Source organism: Haliotis rubra, unplaced genomic scaffold (assembly GCF_003918875.1).
Source record: "Haliotis rubra isolate DU_JTF1 unplaced genomic scaffold, ASM391887v1 Scf12, whole genome shotgun sequence".
Lineage (NCBI taxonomy): Eukaryota > Metazoa > Mollusca > Gastropoda > Lepetellida > Haliotidae > Haliotis > Haliotis rubra.
The window spans coordinates 1,142,968-1,156,847 of record NW_025765114.1 but is presented as its reverse complement, the minus strand read 5'-3'; the positions used below and the strand labels follow the sequence as shown (position 1 = coordinate 1,156,847).

Genomic DNA, 13,880 nt, shown 5'->3' with positions numbered 1-13,880 from the left:
AGATGGAAGATTGTAGCAAAGTGATTGTGTTGTGTCATGATAGATGATTGTTTTATGGTAGTGTCGTAGTGATTGTGTGTTGTGTCAATGTCAAGATGGAAGATTGTTGTAGCAAAGTGATTGTGTTGTGTCATGATAGATGATTGTTTTATGGTAGTGTCCGTGCAATGTCAAGATGGAAGATTGTTGTCGTAGCAAAGTGATTGTGTTGTGTCATGATAGATGATTGTTTTATGGTAGTGTCCGTTACAATGTCAAGATGGAAGATTGTTGTAGCAAAGTAATTGTGTTGTGTCATGATAGATGATTGTTTTATGGTAGTGTCCGTGCAATGTCAAGATGGAAGATTGTTGTAGCAAAGTGATTGTGTTGTGTCATGATAGATGATTGTTTTATGGTAGTGTCCATGCAATGTCAAGATGGAAGATTGTTGTAGCAAAGTGATTGTGTTGTGTCATGATAGATGATTGTTTTATGGTAGTGTCCATGCAATGTCAAGATGGAAGATTGTTGTAGCAAAGTGATTGTGTTGTGTCATGATAGATGATTGTTTTATGGTAGTGTCCATGCAGAGTCAAGATGGAAGATTTTTGTAGCAAAGTGATTGTGTTGTGTCATGATAGGGGATAGGCTAGCGTCCATGCAGAGTCAAGATGGAAGTTTGTTGTAGCAAAGTGATTGTGTTGTGTCATGATAGATGATTGTTTTATGATAGTGTCCATGCAATGTCTAGCTGGAAGATTGTTGTAGCAAAGTGATTGTGTTGTGTCATGATAGATGATTGTTTTATGGTAGTGTCCATGCAGAGTCAAGATCGAAGATTTTTGTAGTAAAGTGATTGTGTTGTGTCATGATAGATGATTGTTTTATGGTAGTGTCCATGCAGAGTCAAGATGGAAGATTGTTGTAGCAAAGTGATTGTGTTGTGTCATGATACATGATTGTTTTATGGTAGTGTCCGTGCAGAGTCAAGATGGAAGATTGATGTAGCAAAGTGATTGTGTTGTGTCATGATAGGGGATAGGCTAGCGTCCATGCAGAGTCAAGATGGAAGTTTGCTGTAGCAAAGTGATTGTGTTGTGTCATGATAGATGATTGTTTTATGGTAGTGTCCATGCAATGTCAAGATGGAAGATTGTTGTAGCAAAGTGATTGTGTTGTGTCATGATAGATGATTGTTTTATGGTAGTGTCCATGCAGAGTCAAGATGGAAGATTTTTGTAGTAAAGTGATTGTGTTGTGTCATGATAGATGATTGTTTTATGGTAGTGTCCATGCAGAGTCAAGATAGAAGATTGTTGTAGCAAAGTGATTGTGTTGAGTCATGATAGATGATTGTTTTATGGTAGTGTCCGTGCAGAGTCAAGATGGAAGATTGATGTAGCAAAGTGATTGTGTTGTGTCATGATAGATGATTGTTTTATGGCAGTGTCCTACAATGTCAAGATGGAAGATTTATTAGCAAAGTGATTGTGTTGTGTCATGATAGGAGATAGGGTAGTGTCCTTGCAGTGTCAAGATGGAAGATTTTTGTAGCCAAGTAATTGTGTTGTGTAATGATAGGGGATAGGCTAGTGTCCGTGCAGTGTCAAGATGGAAGATTGTTGTAGCAAAGTGATTGTGTTGTGTAATGATAGGGGATAGGCTAGTGTCCATGCAGTGTCAAGATGGAAGATTATTGTAGCAAAGTGATTGCGTGTGTAATGATAGGGGATAGGCTAGTGTCCGTGCAATGTCAAGATGGAAGATTGTTGTAGCAAAGTGATTGTGTTGTGTCATGATAGATGATTGTTTTATGGTAGTGTCCGTGCAATGTCAAGATGGAAGATTGTTGTAGCAAAGTGATTGTGTTGTGTCATGATAGGAGATAGGCTAGTGTCCTTGCAGTGTCAAGATGGAAGATTTTTGTAGCCAAGTAATTGTATTGTGTCATGATAGATGATTGTTTTATGGTAGTGTCCATGCAGAGTCAAGATGGAAGATTGTTGTAGCAAAGTGATTGTGTTGTGTCATGACAGATGATTGTTTGATGGTAGTGTCCGTCCAATGTCAAGATGGAAGATTGTTGTAGCAAAGTGATTGTGTTGTGTCATGATAGATGATTGTTTTATGGCAGTGTCCGTGCAATGTCAAGATGGAAGATTTTGTAGCAAAGTGATTGTGTTGTGTCATGATAGGAGATAGGGTAGTGTCCTTGCAGTGTCAAGATGGAAGATTTTTGTAGCCAAGTAATTGTGTTGTGTAATGATAGGGGATAGGCTAGTGTCCGTGCAGTGTCAAGATGGAAGATTGTTGTAGCAAAGTGATTGTGTTGTGTAATGATAGGGGATAGGCTAGTGTCCGTGCAGTGTCAAGATGGAAGATTGTTGTAGCAAAGTGATTGTGTTGTGTCATGATAGATGATTGTTTTATGGTAGTGTCCGTGCAATGTCAAGATGGAAGATTGTTGTAGCAAAGTGATTGTGTTGTGTCATGATAGGAGTTAGGCTAGTGTCCGTGCAGTGTCAAGATGGAAGATTGTTGTAGCAAAGTGATTGTGTTGTGTAATGATAGGGGATAGGGTAGTGTCCATGCAGTGTCAAGATGGAAGATTGTTGTAGCAAAGTGATTGTGTTGTGTCATGATAGATGACTGCTTTATGGTAGTGTCCTTGCAGTGTCAAGATGGAAGATTGTTGTAGCAAAGTAATTGTGTTGTGTAATGATAGGGGATAGGGTAGCGTCCTTTCAGTGTCAAGATGGAAGATTTTTGTAGCCAAGTAATTGTGTTGTGTCATGATAGATGATTGTTTGATGGTAGTGTCCATGCAGAGTCAAGATGGAAGATTGTTGTAGCAAAGTGATTGTGTTGTCTCATGATAAATGACTGCTTTATGGTAGTGTCCGTGCAATGTCAAGATGGAAGATTTTTGTAGCAAAGTGATTGTGTTGTGTCATGATAGGAGACAGGCTAGTGTCCGTGCAGTGTCAAGATGGAAGATTGTTGTAGCCAAGTAATTGTGCCTTGTCATTATACAAGATTATTTTAGCAGAGTGATTGCGTGAAACTGTGGCCCTACCTGCAGCTAGTGCGTTCTTGCTCCAGCCATGTTGTGGGACAAAAGCAAGGGCAGCTTCAAGGATCCTCTGCTTCATCTGATGATCTTCCTCCTCATACTGGTCAGACTTTGAGCTGTAACAACAATTTCAGGTTTATTTTCTGAGAATTGTTACTGATTTTACAGATTTGCATTAATGTTGAATAATGTTTAATGAAATGCTGATAAAATCTAATGTAGATTGTTTCATCCATTGATCAGCTGGTAGGTAAGAGTTACTACACACTGACTGTCTGGACTCAGGTGAGTACAACATGTCTGATTGGGTTTTACATGTTAATCTGTAGCATGGTACCTCAGTACCTCAGCACCATAAACCTGCCTAAGTCTGTACTAGTACAAGCAGCCACAGTCACAAATGCATGCCAATCACCAATAAGTGAAATATTCTAGCACCTGATGTTAAACCCCATTTTTCCTAAACTCACCAGTTTCTAGCAGAATCACTGGCAACAATCATCAGTTTGTGGCCATACAATATTGTACAAAATGTTCTAATTACAAACACTTCAGTACATCATGCAATTACTTTGATACACCAAATCTCTGCACCAGTCACTGAACACAAATGAATATATATAGCGTTTAATGGTGAAATAGATTTTCTGTAATAGTCGTTGTTGGTGTAACATTTATAAGATATGAAGGGTGGTTGAAACATTCTCAGCCCAACTATGATGGATACATTGTACAGCAACTTCCTAGAATTCTCACATATATTGTTTGGTAACCAAATGATTGTAGATTGATAAAGCAATACAGAATTATAGGGACCGTCCCACAAACAACGGAAAACAGTTGATGATGATGACCTAAGTACTCCCAAATTTTACATGACATGACAAGTGAACAAGTTGACTAAGCTTGATTTCACTGATGATATTCAGACAAAGTCAGTCAATTAATAATGTTCACTCAATTGCTGCATCTAAGATTAAAGTTTAGAATTCATCTTCGTGTTCAGCTCAACATGTTCATGCATTAACTGAATCTTTTAAGTATCATATCTTGAAGTGGTGAAGAAACAGTATCCACTGGTATCTAAATGAAGAAGGAAATCTATATACTTATCCTATCTCATGACTGCATCTCTCTCTCTTGCTTTGACTTTAAGTGGAATGACTGTAAAACTTTTCCCATTGGCCTCCTTGTCCAATCGCACATGCACTTCAAGCTGCTCCCCTTATAGGACAGCTTACCTAGTCCCAATAAAGCATGCAGCATGCAGCATGCTCCACTAACTGCCCACGTGACTACCTCTGAATCATCATACTCATTCTTGGAGCCAACATTGTAATCTAAGTTGTGGTGAGGCCAGGCGGGCATCAATCGCAGAGATAGGATAAGTATATAAATATACAATTAATGTTCAAATTTTCAAATTTTTAAACTTCTCCTACCTCACGACTGCACTTATACCACGGTTGGACACAGGGTCGCAGATTACCGTGTCTGAACAGTACGAACAGCAAGCCGTGTGGACTCATGACAACCCCAGATAGCGATGCACAAGGGAGGCCTGTTACGCATACACGCAAACTCCTATGCTCTCAAGCGATGTGGTGTTCGGCTGCAACCTTGTACTGGACAATGGACGCAACTCGGCAAGTAGGCCTCGCCTCGCCCTGATTTACAAGGTACCCCCATATAATTGAGAGTCTTTCGACTAAAATCAGACCAGCCCCTGCTTCGAGAAGGTCCCCAGACACCGGGCACAGCAGGTGAAAGGGAAACACAACTCAGAAAAGCTCACAAGTTTTAACATTCAGTTCCGAAGCAACATCAAATTGAACCTCGCTCCTTTACATAAGCTTAATCAAAGGATGTGATCGGCAACTCAGGAGCCAGAACTCAATGAAATCCACTGGAATTCGGGAGTGACACACTTCACTGACGTAATTGCTCCATAGAGTAGAGGTCAGTAAGCATGAACGTCGAACACCTCTGCATCACAATACAAGACTGTGTCTCAAAGTCTATAAGGCCACGCCTGGTGACCGTATCCCAATGCCTTAACTTGCTTAACTTGGAAGCTAAGTGAAGTATGGCCAGTAGGATGCTAGCAAAACCAGTCGCAGGATCTTCATTGGCGATCTTCTGTATGACTCTTGGCAGCCATACAGGTGGTGGGAGGCCTTCCTAGGATATTGCCAGGGTGTCTAGGGACCAAGAGAGTGGATCTGGAACCGGTGAGATGAAGGTCTTTGTCTGATTGTTGAACCTCATCGCAAATGGTCTATGAGCAGGCAGCCCTGTTCTCGTGCCAGTAGTTGAAAAGCCTCTAGATGTAACATCCATCCATCCACAATGCATCTGCCAGAATGTTGAAGGCTCCTGGGATATGTCTAGCCTTTATACCCAAGTTGAGACTGTCTGTGAGCTTGTAGAGAGGAAGGTTAGATCGAGCAGTGGTGTCGATCTTGTTGTGCTTTCCCGGATTATGTAGAAGGCTACTGCTGTGTTGTCTGTGAGTATCATCAGGAATCCAGTTGATTGATGTGGAGAGATTGTTCTTCTCTGGACAAGGTCCCTGCGGTCCCTTCCTTGAAGTGAAGCATTTACGAAGAGATGTAGATTGTAGACCGGCTCTTGCAAATTTGTGCTTCTGCCGAAGTTTGCCTCTGCGAGTAAGAGCCTGCTGCTGACGTGAGAAGGAATTCTTGCCAAGTCTTGACTGGTAGACTTGAATTGCGAGCTTGAGGAAGACAATCCAATGGTCAATGATTTACAGCCAATGGTCTTCTGGTACCTGGAATGGTAAAGTTCAGCTGACCTCTGAGTGGATCTACTGGTTGGCAAGCCTGAACACCGTTGTCTAGGTTAAAAGTTCCAAATACCCCTCTCATGTGTAGGTAGGTTAAGATGGGCTTGTTCTCACGTGTGAACAACCACAGGGACGTAAATATACCAAAGGGACGGACCTTCCATCGGTAGTGCTGCCCCTTATAGGGAGCGCAGGAACTTCTTTGACTTCTGATGAATGGGGATGTGTAGATACGCATCTTGAAGATCTATGCTCGCCAGACAGTCTCAGCCAAAAGCGTATTCCGATAAGATAGTTCTCATGCAGGTAGACTACTTCAAAACTCCAAACTTCTTCTGTAAATGACGAGAAAGCAGTTTATCCGCTGATGCGCACCCACTGCAGAGTAACAACGTGCTAAGGGACCGTTCATAATTGATAGCTAGGGGGTATGATGATGATTCCAGGAGAAGCATGTACAATGTGAATAACCTCTCCTAAAATCTATGTTCAAAGTAAGTGAACACCCCCATTTTCTGCAAAATCTATGACCTCCCCACCCTTCCCATAAATCTTTAAGCATCATTTTTCAATATTTGTCTGTACAAAATTGATCACCCCCATAGTACATGTGTGCAAAATTGATGCCCTCCCCACCTCCAGAAACCCACCCCGACATAAATTACGAATGGTCCCTAAGATGGGATCGCTGTCTCAGTATAACACTACAGTTGTCCCCTGTTGATGTTTAAACTCAATGAAGAGGTGATGAAAACTTTGCGTGGGATGTCAGTATATGTAGTGATGATGCGCCATTCCTTTATTTCCTTTTTGTCCGCCATCAATCTCTGATTGATCAGGGAAGGCCACCTGTGTATACTTCCACTGCAGCGAGGGGCAGTGGGGTAGCCTAGTGGTTAAAGCGTTGGCTCGTCACGCCGAAGACCCGGGTTCGATTCCCCACATGGGCACAATGTGTTAAGCCCATTTCTGGTGTCCCCCGCCGTGGTATTGCTGGAATATTGCTAAAAGCGGCGTAAAACTAAACTCAGTCAGTCAGTCCACTGCAGCGATGCTGGTCCCGTGATGCGTTGGTCTGGACAGTGAGACATACAGTCGTCTCAGTGACGATGAATCCCTTGATTATCACCGTCCAACACACTATCCAGGTTGTGGCAGCTGTTGAGATTCCAATGATGATGAAATAAAGTACTACATTGACTTCAGGCTGTGGTCTAAGTCATTTCGCACATAACCGGTGTTTAACAACCTCGGGAGCTTGCTGGCACATGATATGCAAATCAGGTCTGTGCATGGGTTTTGGCTTCTGTTCAAGTCCAATCAGCTCCCTGGATGTGTGTGATGTACTCTGTCAGGTTGGAACCCATGATATCTGGTTGTCAATGGCTGGTTGAGTAAAAGCGCGCATATGAATTTATGCTGGTACTACAATCTTCCAACACCACAGGAGAACCTGTCAGTACACTCTAACTAGAAACCATTGCCATTGGTCAACAAGTGCTTGCAATTCTGGGGTTGATTCACCTGCTATCACACCTGTCTTCCCAGCTTATACCAAATGTGTTCAAATGTGGGATTCAAGTTTGGGCAATTGGGCATAAAATGCATCAGAACTGCATCAGAACTGCAGTATGTTAAAATCTCAGTGTATGACCATTTAGCTTCACGAATGGCTGAAGGACTGGATTCAAAACTTGGTCCCAGTACTGTCTGGCAGTAACATTCCCCTTGATATTCAATCAAGATCAGAAACAGAGCATGATGAAATAGTGTCAATATAGTTCTTGAGTCTGATCGTCTGGTTCAGATACCTGCAGTATGCAGTGGATTCCTGATGGTCTGTGCTGACACTCTGAACACCTGTCTGCTGGTGGAGGTTGGTCATATAAAATATGTTGCAGAGATGACATAACCTCATTTGTACAACTACAGCCCAGGGCATGAGCATCTGCTGTAACATATTGTCCAGCATAAGCCTACTCATGGCACGCTCATTATGTTGATTTGTGTGTCACAATATACATGGTATATTTTTTCATAAACTTGATGCATATTCCTTTTTAGCAATGTATGTGTGCATGCACGTGTGACCACTAAGATTGGGTTATTCACTGCACATTATTGCTGTGTTTTCATGCTTTGACCAGGACCATGTTCAAACAGCCTACATGTCATTATGGCACAACGAAGAATTATTTTTGAATCTCTCATTCATTTTAAAACATACCTGTCACCATTGTATTGTTGGTTAGTTGTCTCCCCTTGACCATGGTTGTGTCTTACATGTCTACTGGAAAGGATCAAAATACTTGTCCGAGCTGCAACATCAAAGAGAATACTTTGACAATGTATACATCTTTGGTCATATTGGCCACCACCAAAAAATATGAATTTTTAATAAATTTGAAATTTAAAAGACTTATTATATCTCACATTTCTGCGAGTATCCTTCATGTTTCTTGCCTAATGACTTCTCACCCAAACAACCCATTGCAAAGGGAACCTTTCACAAGCATGCAGCATACTTAAGGCAAGCCTTGCGCTTCCCCTAATTCATTCACTCTCTTCTTAATACAAAACTGACTCAGAATTTGAGGGAAAGCTCAGCAGAAATGAGTGAGTGAAAGGTGTGAGTGAGTTAAAAGTTTATTGCTATATGACTACTAAATTTGTATAAAGTGTATGATTTCTTTCGCGCAGAGGCGGAAAGGGGGAGGCCGTTATATGCCATCGACAGGTATAAGAAAGGTGCTTCCAAGTCATTGGGAGTTTCTACACGGGCATTGAAACATATCATACAGAAGAGAGACAGTTTTGTCGAGACAACGCATGTAGGGGGCATGTCACAAGCATCAAAGGTTAATAAATGCGGGTATCCTATCTCGAAGTTGTCGGGGATGGATAATGTTCTTCGGATTAAAATGCTCTCTATTAACCCACTCGAATCCGCCTGCAGGCAAATACTGACTCATAGCCCAGCCCTACAGGTTGTTGGCGTCGAGATAGAGGAGATGATTGGTGGGCTTGTTCGAATCGTAGTTTTTCACGAACGAGTTGTTGGCTTTCGCGTACCGTTTGGAGACCATGGAAATCTCGACGAACAGGTGCATGTCGTAATCCGTGAACGATTCCAGTTTGAAGCCTGTTTTCTTTAGCAGCGCATCCCACGAGAGACCGGGGGCTGGTGTAGTACCACGCGGGGTTGAGTTGATACTGTTTCAAACACGTCGTTCTGAACGTCTTGAACATGTCGGCCAGCAGGAGCACGTCCGTTTCTCCCACACGTTCTGGGCATGGTCATAATCGTCCTGGGAGATATTGGATCAGTTAAGTTGCTGTACAATCGGTCGAGGGGAGGTAATCGCGTCTCATTGAACTTAAACCAATCGTCCATGTACTCGTGCGGGCCCTTTTGGAGCAGCAATTGTCGAGTCGCTGCATCGGTGTATCGATGGATGGTGGCGAAGGTATCGTTGGCCTTGACCAAACTGTCGAGCGACGACAGGAGGAACCGAGCGCTATCGATAAATCTTAGACCGTTGAGCGTGAACCAGATGTATTTTTCCATGTTGTTGGGGATACACTTGATATCACCACCGACCTTCGAGATGGCCTGCATGATCAGGTGGGTATCGTACCCTCTCAAATTGTGGAAGACCACGGGGATGTTGATATTTGGGGGATTGATTCTAAGTTTTAAGTTGCACGCGTTGTGAGCGGCGCCTCGGTATCGACCGGTGATGTGACAATGATCACTCACCGATTCACCGTTCAGGGGTCCTCGACATACGTGACAATATCTAGCTCGTCGATGAGCGAACTCATCCTCTGGCATCATATCCATGGAGGCAGGATCCGACAAAGCTTCCCTGATTTTTCTCGCCGGGTTGTAAGAACGTGAGAAACGTTTCGGCTGCGCCGGGACCTCGGTAAATCACCGGTGGTTCCGTTTTTCCATCGCATCGGACAACCACATACCCGAACCTGCAGGCTTGGTGTTCTTGCGTTTTATACGTGATACATTTTTCCGGGGATGGCGCGACGGTGTTAACCTGATTAATGAGAGCTTCGAAGTCGGCGTAGATGAAGTAGGGCACGGGCATTTGATGTTTGTGGTTGATGAATTTTAAGATGTTTTTATTTTCCCAAGGCATATCGATTCTGATCGCCTTCTCTCCCTAGCCTCGGCAATCCTCCCGGTGGGATTCTAATAAATCAGCGCTAGCATATCCATGCAGGCACCGTTCGCAGAAATGTTTCTTTTCTCTATGCATCGATTGATCGTATAATAGTCGGCTCAAACTTTTAATCGCTGTGTAGTGATACTGGTTGCCTTTATTGACTATGAATGAATTGATTCTGCGCCTGGTTTTGTCTCTCACAGAGCTTATCGTGTGCACGATGGCTTTGTCGCCTTTGTGGCCGAACACGTTGACAGCCAAAGTGTTTTGTTTTTCGAATCTGGTCCAGTAGGAGATGGGCGTTAAGCGTTCTACACCCGTGAAGTCGAACCCGGATGCCTTGATTGATGGATAGCTGGAACGCCTGCACGGATTACCCGTCGGTTCGTGTGTAGCAGCTATGACCGCCACCACCGCGCAATAATTATTAACATCATTGCATTTGGTTTCAGGGTTAACAAGGGCCTTTTTAGCTCTGAAATGCTTGGGCACCGGTATATGTAATCCACCTTTGAGCGGCATGTAGTTCGCTATGTCGACATAAACGGTGTTGATTTTGTCTACCACCCATCCAGAGCCCATGTAGGTATATTTCTCCAACGATTTTTGTATTTTTTGGAACGACGCGTCGATGGAGGATTCAATCGATTCTGGTTGAGTTAGGACTTCCTTCGATGCAGGGTTTGATTTTATCGGTCTCGATATTAGAATCGACCACCATTTTCCAACCTCGGAGATACTTACCCATGGCATGGTGCGTCTCGCAGTTCGACCGACTCGGTGTCTTCCAAGAGTTCGATCAGCTCGGCTTTCCTCATGTAAGAATAACCAGTCAATCCACGTTCTTTAGCTCGAGCTTTGAGCTCTTATACAGTGGGGGGGCTTGTCATAGTTCATGTCGAGCGAGGCCAGCAATTCGTCTTTTTCACCTCAAATCAAGGTCAATATAATAACCAATCACACCACGCTTCTTAGCCAACGCTTTCAGTTCTCCGACAGTAGCCATGTTGTATGCCATATGAAAGCTGTTTCTCTTATTGGTTGTATTCCATATGAAAGTCAAATGTCTAATAGGGTGTTCAGTGATGATGGGAGGTAACTCCGTCAGCCTTCTCTGAAATGAAGCGCCCGTAAAATCTTTTAAATGTTAATCTTCCTGAGTCTCCTCAATTCACTTGTAAAATCTGAACGCCTTTTAGTGATCGATTTCATTCTGACGATGTCAGCCCATGGGTTTTGCATAAAGAATACAGACATTTGACCCCTACACCACATACTTGACACGCGTAATTGGCATGACCCCTTCTCACACTTTGAGCATGTTTGTGGCAATATTTAGCCGTACAGCGTTTTCCGCATACCACGGGTTTGGCCAGCAGTACCCACTTGCAATGGTAAGTTCCCAAGGTCCACATACCTGTATATACACTTAAGGTACACAAATGTCTAAATGTAGTCCAAATGAAATGCACATTCCATTCTCAACCACACACGGAGCTAGAAACAAATCGTTTCACCAGGGATACAGAATAGAATACCTCCAGCGTACCCTGCAATATACATTCTGCCACGATTTGCAAACTGTTGTGTGTTTTTTTGTTGCTGTGTATGTTTTTTCTAGTCCATGTAAAACATTCAAGCCTTCCTGACCAAGAACAAGGATCTCGTAAAAGATTCACCTTAGTGCTTTGTAGATGTCAACCTAACATAGCAACAACAAAAAAGTTCTGCCTGGGATTCGAACGCTAGGTCTGAAGTCCGGCACGTTCCCTTCAGACTAGCAGTTTCACTCTGTCAGTGGCAGTGCATTCAAGCTATATATAGCTCATACGCTTTGCGAGCTTATGTAATCCGATTCTAAATTAGTCGATTGTGGCTTCTAAACATGTTTTCAGCGTCCATCGACGCATGCATCGTGATCAGCGTGGTGAAGACTACCTAAGAGCATCGTGTTTGTATTTTATTAGACCTTGATTCGCGGTGAAAAGCCACCAAACATGCACGAGGCGAGCGATCTCATAGTAAGACTGGTTCTAGACATTTTCTGCGCTACTGTAGCTACTATAGACAGAGCCCAGCTCAAGAGGATGATGTAATAAATAATGGATTGTAGCCTTTACAATATTTTTCAGAGTTCATCGACTAATGTATCGTATTCAGTGTTGTTCAAACTACCTATGGGCATCATGTTTGTATTTTATGAGACCTTGATTTGAGGTGAAAAAGACGAATTGCTGGCCTCGCTCGACATGAACTATGACAAGCCCCCCACTGTACAAGAGCTCAAAGCTCGAGCTAAAGAACGTGGATTGACTGGTTATTCTCGCATGAGGAAAGCCGAGCTGATCAAACTCCTGGAAGACACCGAGTCGGTCGAACTGCGATTCGTGCTGACGGACGGACCATGCTGTGGGTAAGTATCTCCGATAAAATCAAACCCTTCATCGACAGTAAACTTCACGAAGAATAAAAATGATTTGAAAAGGATCAAATACCAACTGACGATGATTTTGACGCTTCAAAAACCTAAGACGGACAGCAGTACCGAGTCCATCGTGCCCTATTTCAGAGGCCAACAGGAAGTCCTAACTCAACCAGAATCGATTGAATCCTCCATTGACGCGTCGTTCCAAAAAATACAAGAATCGTTGGAGAAATATACCTACATGGGCTCTGGATGGGTGGTAGACAAAATCAACACCGTTTATGTCGACATAGCGAACTACATGCCGCTCAGAGGTGGATTGCACATACCGTTGCCCAAACATTTCAGAGATAAAAAGGCCCTTGTTAACCCCGAAACCAAAGGCAATGATGTTAATAATTATTGCGCGGTGGTGGCTCTCATAGCTGCTACACATGAACCGACGGGTAATCCGTGCAGGCGTTCCAGCTATCCATCAATCAAGGCATCCGGGTTCGACTTCACGGGTGTAGAACGCTTAACGCCCATCTCCTACTGGACCAGATTCGAAAACAAAACCCTTTGGCTGTCAACGTGTTCGGCCACAAAGGCGACAAAACCATCCTGCACAGGATAAGCTCTGTGAGAGACAAAACCAGGTGCAGAATCAATTCATTCATAGTCGATAAAGGCAACCAGTATCACTACACGGCGATTAAAAGTTTGAGCCGACTATTGTACGATCAATCGACGCATAGAGAAAAGAAACATTTCTGCAAATGGTGCCTGCATGGGTATGCTAGAGCTGATTTATTAGAATCGCACCGGGAGGATTGCCGAGGCTAGGGAGAGACGGCGATCAGAATCGATATGCCTTGGGAAAATAAAAACATCTTAAAATTCATCAACCACAAACATCAAATGCCCGTGCCCTACTTCATCTACGCCGACTTCGAAGCTCTCATTAAAAAGGAGAACACCGTCGCGCAATTCCCTGAAAAAAGTTTCAAGTACAAAAAGCAAGAACACCAAGCCTGCGGGTTTGGGTACATGGTCGTCCGATGCGATGGAAAAACGGAACCACCGGTGATTTACCGAGGTCCCGGCGCGGCCGAAACGTTTCTCACGTTCTTACAACCCAAAGAGAGAAAAATCAGGGAAGCTTTGTCGGATCCTGCCTCCATGGATATGATGCCAGAGGATGAGTTCGCTCATCGACGAGCTAGATATTGTCACGTATGTCGAGGACCCCTGAACGGTGATTCGGTGAGAGATCATTGTCACATCACCGGTCGATACCGAGGTGCCGCTCACATCGTGTGCAACTTAAAACTTAGAATCAATCCCCCAAAAATCAACATCCCCGTGGTCTTCCACAATTTGAGAGGGTACGATACCCACCTGATCATGCAGGCCATCTCGAAGGTCGGCGGT

The 13,880-nt window shown here is 43.4% G+C and overlaps 1 protein-coding gene across 2 annotated transcripts in view; it reads right to left on the bottom strand.

Moving 5' to 3' along the window:
• LOC124262121 (ubiquinone biosynthesis protein COQ9, mitochondrial-like) overlaps positions 1 to 13,880 on the bottom strand; it is a 74,936-nt gene that overhangs the window by 51,465 nt on the left and 9,591 nt on the right. For both annotated transcript variants that reach the window (XM_046696597.1, XM_046696606.1), the window contains exons 2-3: positions 8,089 to 8,179; positions 3,059 to 3,171 (exon numbers count right to left, since the gene is read on the bottom strand). In XM_046696597.1, coding sequence (XP_046552553.1) covers positions 3,059 to 3,171; positions 8,089 to 8,179 — 204 coding nt within the window. The remainder of the gene's footprint in view (positions 1 to 3,058; positions 3,172 to 8,088; positions 8,180 to 13,880) is intronic.